At 59.6% G+C, this 22,763-nt stretch overlaps 2 protein-coding genes across 4 annotated transcripts in view; both read right to left on the bottom strand.

The window, feature by feature from the left end:
• Positions 1-6,932: 6,932 nt before the first annotated feature.
• On the bottom strand, positions 6,933-19,687 carry C7H13orf46 (chromosome 7 C13orf46 homolog). Of its 2 annotated transcripts, none has more exons than XM_019806654.2 (8): positions 16,608-19,687; positions 13,236-13,287; positions 12,683-12,770; positions 12,524-12,571; positions 11,520-11,567; positions 9,359-9,426; positions 7,188-7,267; positions 6,933-7,027 (listed from the first exon to the last, which is right to left on the bottom strand). In XM_019806654.2, the coding sequence occupies exons 1-7, from the start codon at positions 16,939-16,941 to the stop codon at positions 7,201-7,203; spliced, it is 705 nt and encodes a 234-aa protein (XP_019662213.2). In that variant the 5' UTR covers positions 16,942-19,687; the 3' UTR covers positions 6,933-7,027; positions 7,188-7,200. The 2 variants fall into 2 exon arrangements, with proteins under 2 accessions (XP_019662213.2, XP_034521431.1); XM_034665540.1 differs by lacking the exon at positions 16,608-19,687 and adding an exon at positions 13,627-16,590.
• Positions 19,688-19,839: 152 nt separating this feature from the next.
• RASA3 (RAS p21 protein activator 3) overlaps positions 19,840-22,763 on the bottom strand; it is a 123,199-nt gene continuing 120,275 nt past the window's right edge. The window contains exons 23-24 of one of the 2 annotated variants that reach the window (XR_004626842.1): positions 21,794-22,045; positions 19,840-21,294 (exon numbers count right to left, since the gene is read on the bottom strand). Coding sequence is in view for 1 of the 2 variants with exons in the window: in XM_011233273.3 (XP_011231575.2) it covers positions 21,219-21,294; positions 21,794-21,977 (260 nt within the window). In the remaining variant the exon portion in view is untranslated. The remainder of the gene's footprint in view (positions 21,295-21,793; positions 22,046-22,763) is intronic. The other variant, XM_011233273.3, reaches the window with a different exon arrangement.

The raw sequence follows: 22,763 nt of genomic DNA on the forward strand, positions 1-22,763 counted from the left end.
TAACACCTGCCGGGGACAGCGAGGCACGTGGTGTGGGGGAGGGGCCCAGGGGCAGGGAGGGCAAGAAAGAACCTGGAAGTTAATGTTTGGGGCACCAAAAATGTGAAATACTCGGGGATAAATTGGATGGATGTGTGAGACTTGCGCGGCCAACCACGGAGTGCTGCTGAGGGAGGCGAAGAGCCCGGCGCGCTGAGGGTGTGTCCTGACGCCGGCCCCGAGCTCCTGAAACCCACGCAGCTTCCCGAGGGACAGGAGTGTCGCTCACTAGCCACAAGGACCCCTTTCGACCACACTCGGACTCCTGGCTCCTAGCCAGGTGGATGTGACCTCTGACCTCTGACCTCTGACCTGTGGGGAGGCTGGTGGTTGAGCCATTCCAGTGACCAATGATGGGGTCCGCCGTACCCACGCAACGAAGATAAAAACTCTTGGACAGTGAAATTCACCGAGCTCTGCTTTGCAGTCCCTGGCAGAGTGCGGGTGGCCCGGGGTCCTCACGGCTGCCGGCTCTGCAGTGGGGGAGCCTTGTGGGATGGAGCCCCTAGCCTGCAGGGTCCACCCTGGCTGCAGGCGGTTAGGGCCAGAGTGGGACTGCAGGACGGCCTACAGGTGCCAGAGCATCGGGAAGTGGTGTTGGCACTGCCAGCTCTCAGCTCGTACACGGGTGAGGGGTGTGTGGGAAGGAGAGGTCTCAACAGAGGGAAGGGCCACTCTGTTCTGACCTCTGGAGACCTGGCAGAGCCCAGTCTTTGAGCAGAGCACGGATGTGAGCAGAGGTGGCCACGAACCGTCCCCTGAGACCGCTGCTCTCGCAGGGCTTGGGCTGGCTGAGGTGGCGGCCCCTCGTGCTTTGGGACTGGTGCCAGCAGGCGTTGGACCTGGCGAGGTCGTCCTAGTCGTAGTCTGGCTGGTAACCCTGCTCCCCTGTACCCATCCCACCTTGATCTGCTTTCCCCCTCAGACAATACCTACTGTGTCTCTGGACTCCCCCTCAGCCCCCATACCCCCAGCCCTCACTGCCCACTACCTGACCCTTAGCAGGGAGGGGTAAGGCCCTCACTGGGCTGTGGGGGTGAGCGGCCCCTGACGCCATCATGTGTCTCAGAGTTGGACGTTGGTTTGCATTTGGCGATTTGGTTGAGCTGCTGCAGCAGACACGCATGTACCAGAGGAACCAGGGAAGTCACATTGCCCAGTGATTTACTTAGAAATCCATGCCAGAGGGGCGCCTGGGGGCTCAGTCGGTGAGGCGTCTGCCTTCGGCTCAGGTCGTGATCCTGGGACCCTGGGATCGAGCCCCGCATCTGGCTCCCTGCTCGGCATGGAGCCTGCTTCTCCCCTCTGCTCGCGCTCTCTCTCAAATAAATAAAATTTTTTAAAAAATTGAAAAAAAGAAAGAAAAGAAAACCATGCCAGAGACGAGCTCAGATTGTAACGGAGGGATCGGGTGCTGAGGGGCAGGGCCAGCCGCTGGGAGACTGTGTCCCTCAGCCCAGAATCAAGATTGCAGGCTGAGGAAAACAGAGCAGGGTGGGACTTCCGAGCCTCTCCTTCCAACCTGTTTCCTGGGATTGGCATTCCCATTCCCCATTAGGAAGGAAACAGCAGCAGGACAGCCTGTAGACATCCCCGTGTCAGTCCTCAGAAGCCCGAAGCGGGGGGACCACTCCAAATCACCGGCAGCAGGTGCTTGTGGCCTGCAAAGGGTGCGGGCAGTGCTCTGACTGGATGCTGGCTATACGGCCTGGCTCCGGGAAGTTCTGGAAGGGCTCCCCCATGGGCATTGTGCGTGATTGGCTCGAGCATTCCCCCACAACAGATATTTGCAGGGTGGGGGTCCTCCTGGCTGGAATTCTGCTCTCAGCCTGCCCAGATTCTTGGAGCAGCGATTGGGAAACATGCTTTTCAAGGTCACAGTTTGGGGTGTGACTCTAGGCAGGAATGCACACGCCTCCCTCCCTCCCAAGATTCTGCACCCAGGGGCCGTCTCCTGCGCTTCAGGGCCAGCTGGCTGAAGACAGAAACCTGTCTCCTCATGGACAGCAGTGAGGCTGTTTGGAAGCAAATAAGACGGTGACCTGAGAGTGCCCGTGGGGGGGGGGGGTGTTCAGACAGAATGAGGGACGGGAAGCAGCCAGCAAACAGAATGAGCAGCTCCCCTGGAGGGGGGGGTGAACCTGGAAGGGGGTGCATGCCCACCAGGGAGGGACAAAGCTGGTTCCCAGGGATCCACTGGCTGTGGGTGGTCAGAGGAAGCAGCCGGGGTGTCGGGGGTGTGTTTGAAGGACCCCGTGAGAGCATTTTGAGGGGCCTGCCTGGGTCGGGTCCCTGCTGAGATGGGGGACTGGTGACATGGGCCGGAGCAAGGAACCTGTGCACCTTGGTGTTCTCATCTGTAGAATGGGATCGCCCACCCCCTCCCAGGCTCAATGCTTTATCAGAATGGAATCCGTCTAACCCTGCAGCCCAGACGGCACACTCCCCTGCTCCCAGCAGAGGTCGTGTTGGTTAGAACCAGAAATAGCTTTCCCACAGACTGTCACACTGTGGCCACGTCCTGGGCCAAGTCAAACCCGGTGTGACCCAAAAGGAGTGGCCAGAGTACAAGCCTTCTGCTTTGTGTACAGGTGCCGGGGAGCCCTTAGGAAGTCTAGCCGGCTCGAATTAGGGCTTACACCCCTATCCCCTTGCACAGGGCTCTCCCTCTTTCCTGCCCCCAGGGCTGCCCTCTCCCTTGCCCCTTCTCCCAGGGCAGCTTGGGGGGGGGGGACTCTCAGGCAGGCTGCATTCTGGGGCACAGGAGAGGGCCACGGGCAGGAGCACCTTGCCTTCTGCCCACTTAGGCTGCTCCCAGATGGCACTCACCGCCCCTTCCACTGGTGGTCCTCTATCCCTGGTAAGCTTCTCACCTCCCAAGGCCTCAGGAGCCCCCAGACCCCCGCACAATGCCAGGCCGTCCTTACTCAGCCCCTGTCCTCCAAGGCAGGCCCTCCATGCCCCCACATCGCTGGGGACCAGGGCATCTGGTGACAGCAGGGTTCACAAAGGGCCTCAGGATGACCACAGTTGATGGAGTTTCACCCTCTGTTTTGTGGAGGTCATAGTGGGCAGGATCTATTCGGGGGTGAGTTTCCACATGAACCAAGACTTGTCCAGCCCTGGGAGGCACCCAGGATGCTCTAAATAGAGATGCCAAGGAGCTCTGTCTGCCTGTCTGTTCTACAGAGCTCGTGGGGTCGTCGGTCATGAGGTCAGAGGGCAGGGAGGGCCAGCGCGGGGGAACTTGACCTCTGGGCTGCGGGTGTAAGTTCCGAGCCCAGAATTGGAGGAGCGGAGGTGCACAGTGCACACAGGGTCTGGGTCAAGCCCCCAGTCCTGCCCGCGAACTGATGGCCAGCGGCACGTTCACGTTCCAGCCTCCCCTTCAGTGAATAACCCAAGTGGAAGTTCTCTGATACTGAGGAAGCGGCTCGCCATCGCCTCCTCCTGGACAGTGGTGGTGACGCCCCCGCTGAAGAACAAGGGGCGGTGAGGAGCCGCACCAGGCCCGCCACCAGGAGGCGCACTGGGCAAGCGCCCTGGCGCTCGGGGCGCTGCTGGCGGGGTCGGGGTCGGGGTCGGGGTCGGGGTCGGGGTCGGGGCCGGGCGGTGGCAGGGGACGCGCTCTGCGCTCGGGCGCGGCTGGCGGGGTCGGAGTGGCTGCAGGAGACGCACCTTCCACCGCGAGGTCCGTGGAGGCAGCGGGAGGGGACCAGAAGCCAGCCGCCCCAGGGTCCTTCACACACACACCCTCAGCTACGAAATGGTGCTGAGAATCGAACCCACCCTGTAGGTTGCGGTGGAATTCGTGACTTAAAATTTGCAAAACTGCTCAGGACATTTCCCTGTGCGGGCACAGAGCCAACACCTGCGCTCTGTGGTCGTGCTGCGGGCACGACGCCCCCGGGGCCGCGGACGGCTTTCCCATCACATTTATCTCTACGGTGCACTGTGCCTGGGGGTGCAGCCACCGGAGGTCACTTCTCAAGGTGGCGAAGTTCGTGTCTATGGAAATACGTGCCGATAAATTAAGAGGTACTGGAGGCCCGCTATCCGTCCCCCCCACTGGAACGGAAGCCCCAGGAGGTGGGGGGTTTGTGTCGGTCACCGTGCCTGGCACACAGTAGGTGTTCAACAAACACGGATGACATTGGGGAAAACGGTCGAGACATTATGAAAATGTGTAAACAAAGAAACTGGGCTGTAATGTGACGCCAACATTGTGGGGGGCTGTATTTATCCGTCTCTCTCCATACATAGCTTCCATATATGGGGGGGCTATACGAAAGTTCTAGCACGGACAGTCTGAGAGGCAGGACAAATTAAATGGCTTTTGTTAGCTCCCATATTACCCACAAGGAAGATGGATATGGGATTTGGGATTGGGGGGGGGAATGACATTATTGGAAAGAAAAGGCTGGAGACATTGCGGTGGGGTGTTTGGGGGCCCAGGAAGAGCCAGCTGGAGCGGCTCCATCAGCCGTGTGTGGGCTGGACGCTGCCTGTCCTGTCCCCGCCCCCAGGAGGGTTCTGTGGGCCTCACTCACTTTCTGGTGTCTAAGTAGGTGGGGGGGGGCAGCAGGGCCAAGGAAGAAACGAGGTCAGGCCTGGGACCAGGGACGACAGGGGGCCACCCCCTAGGACCAGGCCAAGCCTATTTGTGACAGAAAATGCATCAGGGTTCCTGGCAGGCTGAGGTGGGGGACCCTGAGGACCAGGGGGCCTCTGAGCAGGGGGAGGCGCGAAGAGGGTTCGAAGGCACCCCGGCCGCCTTGGGGGCTCAGGCTGAACACTCTGGTTTCCCTTGTGCTTTCAAGCATGCTGTGTCTCCAGCAGCAAATGAACGGGCCCTACTGCTGCGTGTGAACCACCCTCCTCAAGGCCGTCTGCTCTTGCTCAGTGTCCCGGCCTGCTTCACCCCTCACCCGCCTCGGGACTGGTGCATTTCTCTGGCAGGAAAGAGGGTCATACCCACGGGCAGTGCCTGCTCCACGGAAGCCTCACCGAGGGCAGGAGTGCAGCGAGACGGGGGCTGGCAAGCCTTGACACGCCCAGGATGGAGGCTTGGTGCTTCCCTTGTGTGTCCCGTCCCACAAGAGCCTCTGCCTTCCAGGGCCAGCCCTGCCCGTGGGTCAGGGACTTGGTGCGTAAGTAGGAGGCTGGAGCCAAAGCCACCGCACCTGCAGGCCAGACTCCTCCGGTTACCCCCAGGCCCGGCCTGGGCCAGCTCCCCTGCAGACACCCCCAGACGATGTGGAGCAGAACCTTGAGGTTCAGAGGCCCAATGAAAAGTCAGACGTGCATCTGATTTGGGAGAGTTTATACCCTAAACTGGTCAAAGGCCTCGAGCAAGCTAGCCATGCTGTGTACCTGTGGGGCCTCCCTGCTTTCCAGGCCCCGAGAGGCCAGCAGCCCCACGCAATGACAAGGGATGGACAACAGACAGACAGAGGAATGGACGGCAAAGGGCCCCCCAGGCCCAGTCACACTCCTGGCCTGAGGCTGAGCGTGGGCACAGAGGAACCAGCAAAGCCACTCTGGCCAGGGCTGCTCTATGGTGAGGCCCCAGGACCCAGGTGTGGAGGTCTGCTCCTCCTGTCCTGGCCAAGGGGCCAAACAGGTGTCTCTCCAGAAGCTTCCTGGGTGCCTTGGAAGTTGGTGGACGCAGTTAGGAGTTGGGCAGGAACAGGGACTGCCTGTCTAGGGGCTGGGGCAGGACACGTGTTCTGCAGCTCCCTGCCCGGGGGGCGAGCAACGGCTCCAGCCTCCATGTGTAGCCCCTCTGAGCTCCTGGCATATCACGAGCTCTCAGCAGAGTGGCCTTTTCTGTGGTCCACTCACATGACAGCATGGCTACACGCCTGGCCAGGGACGCCGGTTTCCATGGTTGGATCTCAGCACACAGTTTCCTGCTGCCTCCGAGCCTCCCTGTTCTCAGACGGACAGCGCTGCAGCAGAGGGATGGTGGGCGTTTCAGGGTTTCACCTGTCTGACTCCTCGGACCTCTGGGCCCAGACCCTCCTCACCCTGAGGTGCTGCTTGTCACTGGCCCACACCGTCCTGCATGCTTGTGTGCGCCCTATGTGCGTGTGTGTGTGTACGACGGCCCACACATGTTATGTGTGCAAGTGTATATGTGCACACACGTGTACGTGTCTGCACACACGTAACTGCGTGTCCATGTGCGTGCGTGTACACGTGTATGCGTGGTGTGCACACGGTGTGCGGATGTGTGCATCCATGCACATGGGTCTGTGTGCGCGTATACACGTGTGCATGTGTGAGTGTGCACGAGTGTGCATGTGAGTGTAGGAGAGTGAGTGCGTGCGTGTGCTGCGTTCTCAGCCTTCGGTTGGACCACAGGTTGGCCTGTGGCAGTTTGCCGAGACTCGGCTGTTTGAACAAAGACACTCCGATCCCCTTGTCAAGCCTCCGTGTGTGGCCCTCAGCTCCCGCACCCGCACCTGCAGGCACCATCCCAGAGCCGGGATATCTGAGGCAGGGCCCTTGTGAGCCACCTGGCGTTGGGACCTCCTGCACGCAGCTGCAAGGATGGCGCACTCCTGGCCACGCTCCCCTCCCAGGGCCCCTCCCACATGCCCAGCTTCCCTCGGGGCTCCTCTCACCGGGGCTGGGACGCCCCCCACCAGGTGCCTCTGGGGCCAAGTTTGTGGGCTGTCGCTGAGTAGAGCCCTCTCCAGGGCCCCACAGGGACCCGACTTTGTTTCTGGGCGTTCACAGAATCGGGAGGGTAGGGCAGGGTGACTACGGCCTGGGAGTCTCAGCCTTCCATCACCGAGTCCACCTCCCTTCCCCCAGTTACATTTCAGGGAGCAAGAGGCATGGAAGAAAGAGATAGGGATCCCTCAAGAGGAACCAGAGAGGGAGAACACCTTCCGCTCACACTTTATTGTGTCTTTTTAAAAGATGGCATCATTGCTTAGCCGGGGGGTCAGCGGTTCACACCTGGGTGGTCATTGGTGTCCTGAAATGGTTTGAGTGGTGTTTCTCAGGGCTGCTTGTCTGCACCCCCGTCCCTCCCTCCTAGGTCTCTGCAGGACTGAGGAGGCTGGGAGGTCAGGAGAGCAGCTTCCTGTCCCCTCCAGATGCCCCGTGGCCTCCAGCCAAGTCCCAGTGCACACTACCTTGTCCAGGCTGTTACACGCTCTCCTTCACCTTCCTTCTGGTGGAGTATGGGATGCAGCACACCCAGCTGGTGCGGGTCCTACAGGCCAAGAGGAGGGCAGAGCAGGTGAGAGACAGGCATCCCCCACCCGAGCTCAGAGCCCAGGGCCGTAGGCAGCACCTCTCCACCCCAGAGGCGGTCCCCCTCATCCAGCCCAGGGGGCCCAGGGTTTGCCAGTCAGAGGGTGACAGGGCCCTCACACGCAATCAGATGAGTCCTGTGCAGAGCTGGGCTTGCCTTCCTGCCAGCTGCCCGGGCTTCTCCAGCCCACCCAGTATCTTCGTCCTCTGCACTGGGAGGCCTAACCAGAAGGGGCCCCTTGAACATGAGAGACCTCCCAGACCGGCTAGACAAACCAGTCCCCTTGGCCCCAAAGCCAAGCTGTCTCCAGCTGTCCCCACACCCAGCCCTGCCCATTTCCAGAACACCACAGCCTATGCTTTTCCCTCGTGGGTGGTCTCTGGGGTCTCCACTTCCAACCAAAGCTGCCTGTGGGATGAGTCAGCTGTCCCCTTTCCCTTCGCAGGGACCCCACAGCTCAAGGTCAAAGCATCCCACCGGGCAGCAAGGAACAGCTAGGCCATGGGTGCCCAACCCCACCATCTGAATAGGCCTGAGGGGGAGCCTGGACAGAGAAGCCTCAGTTCCGTGGAAAACGGAGCTGGCAGGTGAACAGGACAGCAGGACAGACAGGTGACCCTGATACTGCCCAGCAGGCGTGAAGGCCAGGCCCACACAGCGGGCCATCCACCGTCCCCGTCCCCACTGGCCCAGCAGCCTGCAGCAGCCAAGGCTTGGTTCCATGCGCCGGCCCCGACTTGCAGGATTTCTGGGGCAGCAGAGCCATCAGGCGGGCGGCTGAGGCCGTGGGCCAAGCCGGTGGACTTGGGATCGTCCGGCCCTTGGGGCAGAAAACAAAGCCACCACGCTGCGTCCAGTGTGACTGAATCCACGACACATTCATTAAGAAACAATGAGAAAAATAAAGGTCTGCTTAGGAAAGACCCACCCATTTTCAGCCTCGATTTGGAAGTGTGACAGGGCAATCCTGGCATCTTAGCAAAAGCCCGCGAGACCCCCTACGGAAGTAGAGACGGGCAGGAGCACGGGGCCGCATGAGCTAAGACAGGGTGACACTTCCTCCCAGTACTTGCAAATCGGGGGAAGGTAGTGGTCGTAACAACAGCACCGAGCAAGCAAAGACCCCCAAGCTGTGGACGCTCAAAGTGGACGGTGTGGAGAACGCCTCCTGTGGAGACCCCCCACCTCCGCTCCGGAGGGCGCTGTGTGTGTCCAGGTCCAGCCTGCGAGCTCACGTGCCCCTGCACGGGCCTCACTGCTGCTAAGAGGGGGCCTGGGGGACTTAGGGGCTTGTGCGTTTCAGTTATTTAAAAGGACCACATGTCAGTTTTACAAAGTAATTTACTATCTAAATATCTCTGTTAGCAATAGCCTTCTTTTAAAAAATGTTTGAGCAAATAAACCAAGATATTAATATAGTTGTTAATTCTGAGAAGTGGGAAATTTAATGAATTGCTATTTTCTTCTTCGTGCTTCTCTATATTACTTAAAATAAAATAGATCCATGGGCCCTTGGGTGACATAGCCACCTGCTCCCAGCACCCCGTATGGCCCCAGGACTTCGTGGGACTTGGCTGGCCCTCCCCAGTCTCCACCCTAGGAGGGCGTAGGTAGTCAGAGCAAATGTGCCTCCCACCCCAGCTCTGGGGCCTGGCCCACTCTGCAGAGACGCTGGCTGGTAATGGGTCCTCCCTCCCAGCGAAACCCCAAACTGAGAAGCTGGAACCACACACACGGCAGCCCTTCCCTCTCACCTTCTCTGCCTCCTCCCACTTCACCCACCTCGAAGTCTGGCCAATTTGTCAGCTGGTGGGGTGGGGAGAAAGGGTCTGGCTGTGGGGCGAGGGGGACTCAAGGAAGGGTTGTCCCTGAATCCCACCGCTTGCCTCTAAGCCCCTGAAGGCTCATGGTTGCTTGGGTCTCTGCCCACACGGGAGAGGACAGCATGCATGCTGTTCTGCCCATTCTGCATGAGGCACAGTGGGCCCACCAGACACTGTGGTAGAGGACCCCCACATCCCTGTGTATAGACCCACGAGCGTCACTCACTCGTCTTCTGACAAATCTCCCATGTCCATCTGGGACCGCTTCTCTTCTCTTATGGCACCTGTCACCACCTGTGGGAAGTGGCAGGAGCAGTTTAGGGAACAAACAGAGAAAATCAACCCATCAACCATAGCCACCAAGGCCAGACCTGTTGGACCTGTCCAAGGATCAGATGGGGGCATGGAGACTGCTGGCACTGAGCCTCTTTCCATGCATTGGGCACTTCGAGTGAAAATTGCCCAAAAAAGGTGGGGGGAGCACCGGGTGTCTCAGTTAGTTAAGTGTTCGACTCTTGATTTCAGCTCAGGTCAAGATCTCAGCATTGTGAGATCAAGCCATGCGTTGGGCTCACGTGCTGAGAGTAGAGCCCGCTTAAGATTCTCTCGCTCCCCCTCCCTCTGCCCCTTCCCCTGCCTTGCTCTCTCTCATTCTTTGTGTGTCTCTTTCTCTAAAAGAAAGAAGGGAAGGAAGGAAGGAAGGAAGAAAGGAAGGAAGGAAGGAAGGAAGGAAGCTAGCTTCCAATTAGGGGACCCTGACCAATAAACTGTGCCCTTGATGTGGGCCACTGTGACCTCTGGACTGTAATCCCAACTCTGCCACTGGATGACCCTCCTTGAGCCCTTAAAACCTGTGGTCCCCTGAGGTAGCCTCATGAGGAGCCAGCGTTCTTCACTGTACCACACGTTCTGAGGGCAAAGAGAGAGGAGGTGCAATCTAGAAAAGAACACTCCCCAGGCAGGGGCTTAAATTTCCAAGATAGAACTTCAAAACACTTCCAGAGACAGCTGCCCACTACAGCTGAGAAATGAAGGACATCCTAGGACATTTGTGTTGGATGGTCCAGACAGGCCATTGGTCAACACCTTCATTTTACAGAAAACGATGATGCTGTGAGGATGATGATGGTCATGATGATGATGATGGTGATGAGGTGACAGTGATGGGTGATGGTGATAGTGATGGTAATGATGGTGGTGGTGATGGTGATGATGGGTGATGGCGGTAGTGATGGTGATGGCAGTGGTGGTGGTGATGGCGATGTTGGTGGTGATGGTGATGGTGGTAGCAGTGGTGATGGTGATGATGGTGGTGGTGACAGTGGTGACAGTGACGGTGGTGGTGACAGTGGTAATGGTGGTGATGGTGATGATGGTGATGACGGTGGTGATGGTGATGGTAGTGATGGTGATGGTGATGATGGCGATGATGGCAGTGATGGTGGTGGTGGTGATGGTGTGATGGTGGTGATAGTGGTGATAGTAGTGATAGTGATGGTGACTGTGATGGTGGTAGTTATGGTGATGGTGGTGATATGATGGTGGTGATGGTAGTGATGGTGGTGGTGGTGGTGATGTTGATGGTGGTGACAGTGGTAATGGTGGTGGTGGTGGTGGTGGTGGTGATGATGGTAGTGATGGTGGTGATGGTGCTGGTGGTGATGGTGGTGACAGTGGTGATGGTGGTGGTGGTGGTGATGGTGGTGATGGTGGTAGTTATGGTGATGGTGGTGATGTGATGGTGGTGATGGTAGTGATGGTGGTGGTGGTGGTGATGTTGATGGTGGTGACAGTGGTAATGGTGGTGGTGATGGTGGTGATGGTGGTAGTGATGGTGATGGTGGTGATGATGGTGGTGGTGATGGTGGTTATGGTCGTGGTGATCATACCTGATATGAGGCTTTCTGGGTACAGGCATCATTCTGAGTGCTTTACAGAACAACCCTGGAATGTGGGTACTACTAAGATCCCCATTGTACAGATGAAACAAGAGAGGCACTGAGAGGTATGGTGACTTGAGTACTTACTGGCAGAGCCAAATGTGGAGACCAAGTCTCTGACTCCCAAGCCTATGCCCTTTGTACCACCCCAGTATGATCCCAGAAGAGGTTCTCAGAGCCCATGGGCACCCTGAGGGTTGATCCTGGCCCTAGAGTCTCTGATGATGCCAGAATGCATGCAGGTTGGAGGATAAGAAGGAGGCAACGGTGGCTTTCAGATTCCCAGGCCAGTCCTCAGCACCCCAGAGTCCTCCTGGCACTGCTGGCCCGCCTCTGCCTCGGCCTGCAATATATCCTTGTGGGACAGGTTCCCTGGACAAGCCTAGTGGGCCCTGAGCACCAGCATTCCTGGCAGGTGGTCTGGCTCTGTCATCTGAGGGCTTTTACCTCCTTGGCATGGTCTCCCAGGTCAATCTCCACAAACACAGGTGATTTCTGTGAATGGAAACCAAAGAGGTCTGGATGGCATGCTGGGGTGAGCTGGAGGGGAGAAGAGGCTTCCTGGGAGGGGCGGTGGGCTCCAGGCCCTGGGGCGGCTGGGTCTGCGTGACTAGGACTGGGACCACTAGACCATGGCTGTGCTCAGTGGGGCCTCCTGAGGAGCTGGGCAGAGAGCTGCTGGCAGTGTGGATGGCAAGGTGCTCATGGCCAGCTCTGGCAGAGAGGAGGGAAGACTACGGCCTCCCACCTCTCCCTACTCACCCCTCTGGTCCCTGAGATCCTAGGGTCTCCCCCCTGGCTTCACCCTTTGAGAACCAGGGCTGTGGGTCACGAGGCAATGCCCAGAGCTGGCCCACACCTGCACACTGCCCACGAACCTCCTGGGACCCACTCTGGCCCGCGCTGGTGAGGACTCCCACTGAGGCATGAAAGCCTCCAACAGCTCAAGGTGCTGCTGCCCCAGGGTCTCTAATCAGGCACCTGGGCTGGCCCAGAATGCCAGAGGTATTTGGGGATGAACCCCTGGATCCCACCAGGGGCTATCTGTTGTAGGGCCTGGTAAATAAGTCCAGCTCCTTCTCCATTCCCTCCCACCTGGATTGGGAAGAAAATGAGAGCCTCCTTCCCTCAGAAAGTGCCCGGTGGGAATTTCTACCACAGCTCTGATGGGTCTCTGGCGAGTGCACCAGGGCATGGGGCAGGGGGCATTTCTCTGGGCCACCTCCTGTCAGGTCCTACATGCTTTTGGCAACTGTAGTGTTTGGGAAGCTGGGGTTAGGATGCCCAGCGTCAGTCAGGAGCAAAGAGCCTGACCCAAAGGCTCTTGGGTTGTCCAGCCTACAGCATGGCCCTGCCAAGAGGGCCCCGGGACCATGTGTCCACAGCCTGCTTGCAGTCCCACAGGACTGTGCCTGACAGGCCTCCCTGCTGTGCAAGTCAAAGGCTCTTGCCTCTTTTCCTGGAGGGTCGTCCAGCTTGATGGACTCTGGGTCCTGCTCCTAGGGAAGACACCAAACAGGTTAATAGCAGTAGGACCCGAGGACGGCGGACGTGTGTGCCCGGCTAGCCCTCCCGCTCTTGCCACTGGCCTCTGGGCGGCTCCTCTTCACCTCTGGCTCTGTCTTTCCACTGTCTGGGTCCAACTTTCCGAGGGCGTCCTGATTCTTTTCCTGCTTATCTTCCTCTGGGTCTGCCTGACTGTAGGAGGAGTGGGGGCAATGGATCGGGCTGTTGTCAGGGAGATGCGGCTTTGGGCTGACCCTTTCTCCCCTCGGTGTGGGGAGAGTTCTGCGACGCGCCCCCATGGAGCGGGGTGGGACAGGGTGTGGAGGCCCTTCCTCCTGCCTGGGGGTGGCAGGATGGGTGGCGTGGAGGACGAGGCAGTGCTGCTCGGGGATGGTGCTGTGGCGATGCTGGTGGTGCCAGGGCCCTGTCTGCCAAGGGTGCTGCACACCCAGCCCTTCCCCAACAGACGAGACCTCTGGCACGCCCAGCAGTCTGGAGAGTCGGGTGCGAACGTTTGCCAAGACAGGAGCCAGCGCCAAGACTCGGGCCATGGCCAGCTGCAGGGGCTGCCTGGGGAAGCAGGAGCGGCGGGGGGAGGGTGGCCCGTGTCATCCTCATGTCTCTGGAAACCACCTCTGCTGGACGAAGACCACTTACCGGCTGACATCTTCAGCGTCACTTCGTAGGTCCTTTCCCTGGTCCTCGGACTCTGGGGACGAAGGAGCAGCATTTGTCATCAGCACTCCCTGGGTCCCGGCCTGGCCCTGTGAGGCCTGAGAGGACCACAGCCCAGCCCTTCAGGGAGGGATGGGCCCACAGCCTGGCCCTACAGGGAAGGACAGGCCTTCCTGCAAGTGTTGAGTCTGAGAGGACAGTCCCATTTCCGTGGGGCCGCATCTGAGCCCAGAACGGTAGTGGTGGCTGGTTCCCTGTAGCTGTTCCCCTCCCTGCCGGCAGCTTGGTCCCCATCCTCCAGCCCGACACACCCAGGGCCCAAGAAGCAAACACAGGACAGCTGTGGGGGGGGAATGGCAAAGCCTTCGATCACCCTTTGACAGGAGGCCCGGTGAGGCCTCTGAGCAGAGAGGATACAGCAGAGAGGATTCCCTTCCAGGATCCCGAAGGCTCACAGTTCTCAGGCCTGGGGGCACCTGCGGACCGGGGAGGTGATGGCCGGGCTCCGGGAGGCAGCCTGCACACTTCTCTGCAGAGACCAACAGCGTGGCTGGTCCTCGAGCCCTCCCACGCATCCCTGCCCTGGGGCTGGTCTCAGGGGGGCCCCTGCCCCGTGTCAGGCAACCTGCCTTGGCGGGAGATTCATCTCAGCCCGCCTCCCAGGTGCTCAGTGCACGTGGCCTTGGCCGTGTCGTTGGGACACTTCTGACTCATCCTCGTTCCCTGTGGGTAAGAACTAGGGGTCCTCCGTCCTCTCATCAGCCGCACACACACAGGCTCAGGGACGCCGAGGCGGATGCTGGCCACCCCAGAGACAAAGCCCTAAAGGCCACGGGCAGGGGTCTGAGGAAGTTGGGTGCAGGGTGCGGGGTGCAGCCCTTGGGTGGCCAGAGAATATTCCGGGACTTGGTGTCTCTCAAGACATCCCTCAGGGAGGCACGCAGCCCAGTCTCTACCTCAGAGAACAGGACCTGGTTCAGAAGCAGTGGTTTTCTAGCAGGGATTTTACAACTGATTTCTTCTGGAAAATCTTCAGCAGGCCCCTACCCGTGGGCACATGCGTGCGTGTGCGTGCACGTGCGTGTTGTACAAGACCCGGGGCTGGTCCTGAACCTGCTTGTTCTATAATATGTAGCTGGCAAGAAGGAAAGAATCCGTAAAAAGAGAGACGTGACTTTTTTTCTCCGATTTAGAACCCCCCCAGTGCATCTTCTGTCATAAAGGAAGGATGTTAATACTTAAACGTCTGCCAGTCTCGCCCCTTCCCTTTTCCTAAGGAAGCTCTTGCGCGTATCAGGGCTCTGAGCATATGGGGGCAGCGGGTGAGGAGGGCTCAGCCGACGAGCGCCCGGCAGGCAGAGAGCTGGAGGCAGACGTGCACTGCTTCTGAGCTGAGTGAGGTCGGAGGACAGGCCAGTGGGCTCTCCAGAGGGTTCCCTTTGCGGCCTCGCTTCCTCAGCCGAGATGTGAGTATCTTCAAACTGCTTACAGATTACTGTTTGGCAGTGAGACAGCCCCTTGGGGCCCAGCGGGTGGTGGCGGGCCTGCAGGTGCAGGCTTGGGGTCGGGCCATGGCCACGTCCTCTGGACAGCTAGTCAAGTATCAGAAATCGTGTAAACGGCAGCGTGGAGCTGGCTGGGGAGGGGATGCGACAGTTACCAAGACCCTCTTCATGACAGGCCTTGATTCTGTGATGGGGGAGCTCGGAGGCCAGACAACAACGCCTTGCACCTTGGGGACACGGCTGAAGGCTTCAGCAGGGCCCCCTGCTCTCGGAGGAAGCCCCCCATTCCTCTCTGGACCCCCCTCCTTGAGCATGCATGAGTGGGGGACAGAGAGCTGAGTGCCAGTCCAGGTTGCCCTCACGCAGGAGGGGTGGCAAGTCAGGCCTGAGTGCTGGAGTCCGGGGCGGGTACTGTGGACACAGACAGCTGCGTGAGCCTGAGCGTGTCCCACGGGGGGTCCTGTGCAGGCGGCCAGGGTTGGGGGTAGGCTCAGTGCGTGGCCACCCAAGGTTCTGGCACACGGCCGATGGATTCCTGCTGTTCCCTCTGACACCAGGCCCGTGCTGAGGCCCACTTGGACAGCAAGGCTGCAGGTGCCCTCTGGCCGCCCCCTCGTCCCACCCATTGGGTTCACTGGCCCGGCTTCTGTGTCCTCCTTGCCCCTGCTCCAGGCAGGTGTGCAGAGGCCCATCTGGGGCTCCCGGCAGGGCCCCCTCTTCCGGTCCTATTTTACCATGCGGACAGTGGGGCCTGAAGCGGCCTGCCCCGTGCACAGCTGGTGAGCCTGCTGCTTTCTGCCCCGCGGGCCCCAGGGAGGCCGAGCCCCTCTGCTGCGTCCCGTTAGGGCTGCCGGTCATGTGAGGCAGGGCAGGGCACCACGGGGACGTCTCTCTGCCGCTCGTCCTGTTTGGGGAGATCCAGTGGTGCTGGTGGGGTACCCAGAAACGGTGGGGGCCGAGACTGTCCTCTCTTGGGGCTATCAGACACCCCCATGTCAATTGGCAATATTGACTGTATAGACTTAGGTTGGTTTCTTCTTTGGGAAACTTGGCTCTTCTTCAGCGAGCCTGCAGAAGGCTCATCCTGCTCAGAGGTCTCCCTGGGCCGAGGTGGTGAGAGCCTCGCAGCAGCCGCCTTGCTGCCGGCCGGTCAGCACCCCCTCTCCCCCCCCTTCCTGAGACAGCACGTCTTCGGGTGTTCACACTAAGAGAGCAAATACTCGGCCCTCGGGCTCGAACAGCAAACCCCATTTCCCGCTTACTGTGCTTCATTTCCATGGCATCCCGACACCCTCGTAAAGGGCCGCTCGATGGGTGAACTTCCCAGGAGAGCCAGAACCGCGGAGGGCCCGGCAAACGACTGAACCAGTCACCTTCATCACTCAGACAACTCGGGGTCCGGCCCTCTGGGGAGGGGACCCTGAGACGCCTACCAGCTGGGGAGCCCGGGGTGAGCCTCAAGGCGCAGTCCACACGAGGACTAGGTGTCCCACCCCCACCCCCACGGCAGCGCGCTTAGGGAAGCCCAGGCGGCAAGCAGAGCCGCGTGTAAGTTAGCTGGCCCGTAGCCTGTGTCCGCGACCCCCACGGGCTCACTGCTGGCCCTGCCTGGCAGGTTCCCTGAGCGGGACTGACCAGAGACATTCCACGTGGCCGCGGCCTTCTGGATGCCCAGCCCACCTCGCCCCACTCCCGACCTCAGCACAGCTTCCCGTGGCCCGCGCAGTGGGTACCAGCCCCCAGTCTGGCCACCGGCCGACCCCGGGTCTAGCATGCTCTGCCCGGCCTTCAGGATTCTCAGCAGGGGCAATGGGGCCGGGCTGGAGGGAGGGACGCCGCTGGCGCCTACCCAGCTCCTTGGACGGCTTCTTGATGCAGCTCGGAGGGTCCCCCTTCTGATGCAGGCCACCCACGCTCCTGTTCCTCTGGAGCTCGGCCATCTCGCTGGCTGCCCTGAGGTGTCCGAGGGCTACCCCCGAGGGAGGGGCCCCGGGGCCCGGCCGGTGCCTCCTGGGGGCGGCCGTGTCCTTCTCCATCCTCCTCCCCTCTGTCAGGCTTTGGAAAAGCAGAGGGACGCGGGCTCCCAAGGGCGCCCTCAGATGGACAGCATGTCTTCCAACCTCTGTCCGATGAGCAGCCCAGTATGGCCGGGGGCCCCTGTTGCCAAGTGGCCCCTGTGACATCACCGCACAGTCAGAGGTCAGAAGTCAGCCCAGCGCAGCCCTTCCCACCGTTGCCCTCCTTCGGAGGCCTTCGCCAGCCCTCCCCCCAGACTTCCGGCGTGGGGTCGGCCTCAAGCCTTTGGAGGGTTTCCTCACACTCCAGCATCTTTCTTTTCCTTTTAGGGACGACGTCAGCGCGGACCAAACTCAGGCAAAGGCACCGGCAGTGGTGGTGCCAGGGGCGCTCATCGTGGCAGGGAGGCCCAAGGGGAGGGGACTCCGTGCCGTGTCAGGGGTGGACGGGCAGGTGTGAGCTGTGCCACAGCCGGCCAGCGCGGCCCTAACCAGGCGCCCCGCGCGGCTCCGACGCGGGTCCCTCACAGTCAGGAGCCGGAAGGGCCGAGACGCGGTGCCGCCAGGGCGGGTCTCTCCCGGAGCGGCTCCGCCAGCGCGTGCCTGCCCGTGTCCCCACGCGGTCGTCCCTCTGCGTGTCCCTGTCCCAACCTTCTGTTTCTTCTGTTCCTCTTGCCTTTGAGTGTAGCTGACACACAGCAGTCCGTCGGCTGCCGGAGGACCCCACGGTGTCTCAGCTCGACTCTACGATGCTGGGCTCACCCCCAGCGCAGCCGCCTCAGTCACCAGGCCGCGCCCTCCCTGGCGGCTCCGTTTCACCCGGAGGCTGGACCTCCCGCTCCCCTGCAGCCCTGCCCTTCGCCCGCCCACTTTGTTCTCTGCATTTAGGGCTCTGATTCCTTTTGTTTATTCGTTGGGCTGTCGCCATTGTTTGGACTGCACGTCTCGGTGGAATCATACGGTCACTTGTCCTTATCAGTCTGATTTCGTTCACTTGGCACGATTCGCTCGAGGTCCAAGCGTGTTCTCGCAAGTGACGCAATCCCATCTTTCTGACGGCTGAGTACTAGTCCGTTGTCTGTAGCCATCACGTCTCCTTTATGGTTCCTCTGTCGGTGGGCACTCGGGCTGCTTCCATAGAGATAACGCTGCAGTAGACAGCGGGGGCACGTGTCCCTGTAAATTAGTATTTGGTACCCTTTGGGGTAAATACCCAGTAGTGCAATTGCTGGGTCGTAGGGGAGCTCTATTTTCAGCTTTTTGAGGACCCTCCATACTGTTTTCCAGAGTGGCTGCTCCAGCTTGCATTCCCACCAACAGTGGAAGAGGGTTCCCCTGTCTCCACATCCTCGCCAACACCTGTTTGTTTCCTGAGTTGTTGATTTTAGCCGTTCTGACTGGTGTGAGGTGGTGTCATCATGGTTCTGACGTGTGTTTTCCTGATAATGAGGGATGTGGAGCGTCTTTTCCTGTGTCTGTTGGCTGCGTCCTGGTCTTAGAGGGACACCAGCCGGGGCGCCTGGGTGGCTCAGATGGTTAAGTGTCTGCCTTTGGCTCAGGTAATGATCCCGGGGTCCTGGGATGGAGCCCCGCATCGGGCTCCCTGCTCAGTGGGGAGCCTGCCCCTCCCTCTGCCTTTGCTGATCCCCCTGCTTGTGCTGTCTTGCTCTGTCAAATAAATAAATAAATAAATAAAATCTTTAAAAAAAAAAAAAAAGGACACCAGTCATATGGGATTAGGGCTCCTAACAACTCCATGTAATCTTAATTACCTTTAAGATCCTATCTCCAGGACTTCGCCATGAGGATTTGCGGGACACAACTCAGCCCGTAATACAACTTAACAGAAAACATCTGGTATCATACCAGCAGACATTTTTTTCTATCTCCAAACATCCAAGGCCGTGGGAGACAAATCGTAGTAGGTGTTTTCCCTGAGCAGAATAAATACTCAGAGCGAAGCAAAGGGGCCTCCCTGATTCCACATGCACTTCTATCCCTTCCGAAACACTTCACAGGAGGGCTCCAGTCACCCAGCCCAGGGGCTGGCGCAGCTGCTGACGTGGTGCCAGGTCCCCGAGGGCAGAGTCCGGGAGAGGCCACAGGACCGAGGCCAGGATGGTGGGACGCTTAGTCTGTCTGGAGGAAGAGGTGGACACAGACTAAGGCCCCTGTAAGCCACTGTGACCTGTCAGAGGGGTCCTGGAAGAGGGGCTTCTGGGTCCACGTTCCCTGAGGTGTTCTCCTTTCTGTCCTCCCACGGGGGCAGAACTTCCCTGGGTCCCTCCTCGGAGCCACCCAGGGGCCCTGCTGTGGACGCTCATGTCCTGGCTGACCGGTGCTGGTGGCCTCTGTCCTGGCGGCCTCACGGGCAGGTGCTCCCTCTCTGTGCCCCTCATCCCCCCACCCAGCCTGGTGCCATCCCACTGCCGGGAGGGGCCGGAGGGAAGCAGCGATGGCACTCCCCTCCCCAAGTCCATGCCCCCAGGGAGGGGCTGACCCCCACCCCCCCAAGTCCGACCTGGTGTCCCCAGAGCCAGACCACCTGGTTCTTTCCTAACAGCTGAGTTAGGCTGGAATGAATACAGCAACGGAGTGAAAACCACATGGAAAGAAGGAATAGGGACACGACGTGCCCTTGATCTGGAGGCAGTCTCCCCCAGGCCCCCCACCGTGCATGCAGCTCCCTCCCTCCACCAGTCCAGGTGGGACAGGGTCCTCCCCAAGCCTCTCCTGCTGCTCCCCCTCAGATGCCGGCCCGTGTCTGGTCCTGGAGCTCGAGCCCACAGCCTCTCGGAGACAACAGCACGTGCTGGAGGCCGTCCTACCCTTCCTGGACTGACGCCGGTCTCCATCCTCAATGCAGGTGCCCAGCAGGACACACCCGGACGGACTCAGAGCACCCGACCCCACGTCTTTCCATCCCAGAGCACTGTGGTTTCCAGCTTGCTCCAAAGGCCCACAGCTGAACCTCACTGCCACAGATATGTCATCCAGCCTCCCACACACCCTGCTCCGCCACGCACCCCATCTCCCACGTGCGCCAGTATCAAACCAGTCCTCAGAAAGAATAAAACGTCTGTGTTAATTGGCCAGTAAAATACATTGCAAATCATTAGCATCTTATAAACAGAAACATTAAGTTACAAATCCATGTTAAAAATTGCAGTTCAGTGCAGCCTAATAGCTGTGTGTCCCAAAGTTTATTTTTTGCAACACTTTCCTCCACCGCTTTCGTGACAAGTAACGTTACTATCTGCCATTGTTCAGAGTCTGAAGGACAGTATTTGCAAATAAAAGCAGAGATGGCAGAAGGTCTGTGTGTTTGAACAGTGCTCTCCAAGCTCAAAGGCTCACTGCCCCACGTCAGGACCCCCCGCCCCAACAGAAAAGCACCCACCACTGCCTGACATCTTCTGGGGGCTTCACAGAGACCCAGCAAAGTCCTGCTCCTGGGGGCTGGGGGTCTCCAAGGCTCAGGAATCCGCCTTCCTTGGTGTCTGGAGGGCCTTCCACCGGCTTCTGGGAGAAGCAGCTCACCCCCTTTGTGGCCCTGCTGGGCACCCCCCCCGTGAGGGGTACAGGTCTAGATGTACTGAGGTACTTGGTATCAAAGAGCACACTAGAAATGGTTCTTTAAAAACACTAAGAAAAACAGCTTGAAAATAATGCACGTTTCTATTTTTGGAACTTCCCCAAACTTCCAGAAGGGGTGGCTGACGTGGCTTCTACTTGAAGTTCCACTGACAGCAAACCAGCCACTTTTGCTCCAAGGGGGCTGGCGTGGATGCTCAGCGCGGCCCGTCGCCGGCTCCGGCAGCGCCCGCAGCCCACGGGAGAGGGACACCAGTGTCTGGGAGAGCAGACTGGACCCCCCCCAGGTACTCTCTGCAGAAGGACCCCATTCCCCCAAACACCAGGAGCAGCCTCGCACTGGGGTCTTCGTGCAGGATTGCACAAAGAAACTACACACGGACCTTCAGCCAGGATTACCGCCAACGTCAACGGCCGGAACCGGAGGGCCGGAGCCCACGGCCGCCAGCAGGCAGCCTCACGGGAGACAACGCGCACAGCGTCCTGGTTTTGCTGAAGCACAGTGTGTGAAAGGAGGGGGCCGGAGGGCTCCACGGGCGCGGGCACGCAGAGCCCAGCCAAGGTGAAAGTGCACAGGACACACAAGCGCTAAGTCTGCAGAGGGCGCGGCGTCCCTGGTGCCTCCTTCCAGAGAGGCCAGCTAGGTCGCCTGCCACCTGTGTGAGGTCAGCGCACCAGCAACCCCAGACACGGCCCCTGGAGCGTCTCGGAGGTGAGCCCGGCGCTGCTCAGAGGGGAGCTGCAGGAGCGTGGATCCCTTGCTCTACTGTCCTGTCTCTGTTCCCTCCTTCCTGAAGACTGCAGCTTTCCCGAGCAGCACAGGGCACCGTCCTGGGACAGAACATCGTGCTTCAGATGGAATGGGTGGAGGTCTCGGACTGCTGCCTGATGTAACTCTGGAAGCTCTTGTCGCCAATGGGGTGCTCCCTGCAAAGGAGGTGGGGGAGGGGAAAGTGAGGCAGCACTCCGGTCGCCAGTGCCCACGTGCACGTTTCCACACTCTTGTTTCCTCTCTTTAAATGTGATATGTGGTCATCATAATCATTGTGAAAAATACAGACAAGCAAAGAAAAAAGACTTAGCCAGAATCACCTATAGAAGTGTACTTGTGGCCTAGAAACAGGCAAAGGGTGTGGGATTTCTGGCCCATTAAAGCCTAGTTTTGGAAGCAACGGATCTGGAGACAGGAGGGACTGGGAGGCGGGAGGGTCTGGAAGGTCTAGGAGGCGGGAGGTTCGGGAAGGGCTGCCCCCGGGACACTGTCCAGCAGACCCTGGAGAGTACGGGGAGGCTGCCCCAGTCCTCATGGGTGCAGGCAGGCGGCTTTAGGGACGTCACGGCTGCGCTCTGCCCCAGAAAGCTCCTTGCAGTCCCTTCCCTTCCACTTTTGCCAAGAGCTCCCCTGCCATCCCGATGCCATACTCACTGGCTCCCGTACTTGGTCTTCTTGAACTTGTCCCTTTTGTACTGGGCGTGCTCCTGTTCCAGGGCCCCGACCCCAGCGATGACCTGCTTTAGTGTCTTGTAGGTCTCCTGGGGGTCGTCAATGATGAATGTCGAGTACTCCTCCTGCTCCGGTCCGTCGTACACAGACCTGCTGCCACAGGCCTCTGCGGCGTTGGGAGGGGCCGGAGGTCAGGGCAGGAACTCCACGGACACCCTGCCCAGGGCAGGGCGACTGTTTCCACGCAAGCGCACAAAAAATCAGAAGCCGGTCCCAAGAGCCGGGCCATGCTGAGCCCCGGAGAAGCCAGGGTCCACCGCCCCGTCTGACCAGCCTGTCTCCTGGGCAACCTGCGTCTGTCCACACCCCACTGCTCACCAGACCACAAGCGGCACATGTTTGTTCCTGGACACTGGGCCGGGGGGACTTGAGGGCCTGTGGGGTCACCCAGGCTCACCCTGGGGAAACGACCTCAAGGAAAGCCCCATCTTAGAAAGAGGGGCCAGGGCGTCACTCACCCAGCATTTATCTGCACACCCTGTGGCTCGGACATGGGGCACAAGGTGCAACAGAAGCCGTCCTCACGGGTGTCACCTCTCAGCTAGTCTGCACAGGCAGCTTCCTAGGACCTCTGTCACCCCCACCTGCTGGACACGTGACTTCCTCGTTGGACCACCTCATTCTAGCTGAAGAGCATGCTGTAGTCTCCAGGCATCCAAGAGGAGTGCCCAAACCACCTGAGCTAGGCCCAGGTCTACCCACCTGTCTCCAAACACCTGAGCTGAGCCTGGGCCCCCCCGACCTGTTCCCCAAACACCTGAGCTGGGCCCTCCATTCCAGGGACATAGAGAGACCGGGTGAGAAGACATGCCACCTGGACAGCACCTGCCTGGGTGAGAAGGCGTGCCACCTGGACGGCACCTGCCCGGGTGAGAAGGCGTGCCACCTGGAC

This window comes from Ailuropoda melanoleuca, chromosome 7 (genome assembly GCF_002007445.2).
Source record: "Ailuropoda melanoleuca isolate Jingjing chromosome 7, ASM200744v2, whole genome shotgun sequence".
In the NCBI taxonomy this organism is placed as follows: Eukaryota; Metazoa; Chordata; class Mammalia; order Carnivora; family Ursidae; genus Ailuropoda; species Ailuropoda melanoleuca.

Bases quoted from the DNA above. Each gene is read 5' to 3' on its own strand.
- C7H13orf46 (XM_019806654.2), bottom strand. From the start codon at position 16,941: ATGTCACAGGGGCCACTTGGCAACAGGGGCCCCCGGCCATACTGGGCT. The intron at 13,288-16,607 runs GTAGGCGCCAGC...CTTCGTCCCCAG, and splicing joins GAAGCCGTCCAAGGAGCTGG to AGTCCGAGGACCAGGGAAAG. The intron at 12,572-12,682 runs GTGAAGAGGAGC...TGTCTTCCCTAG, and splicing joins GTGGAAAGACAGAGCCAGAG to GAGCAGGACCCAGAGTCCAT.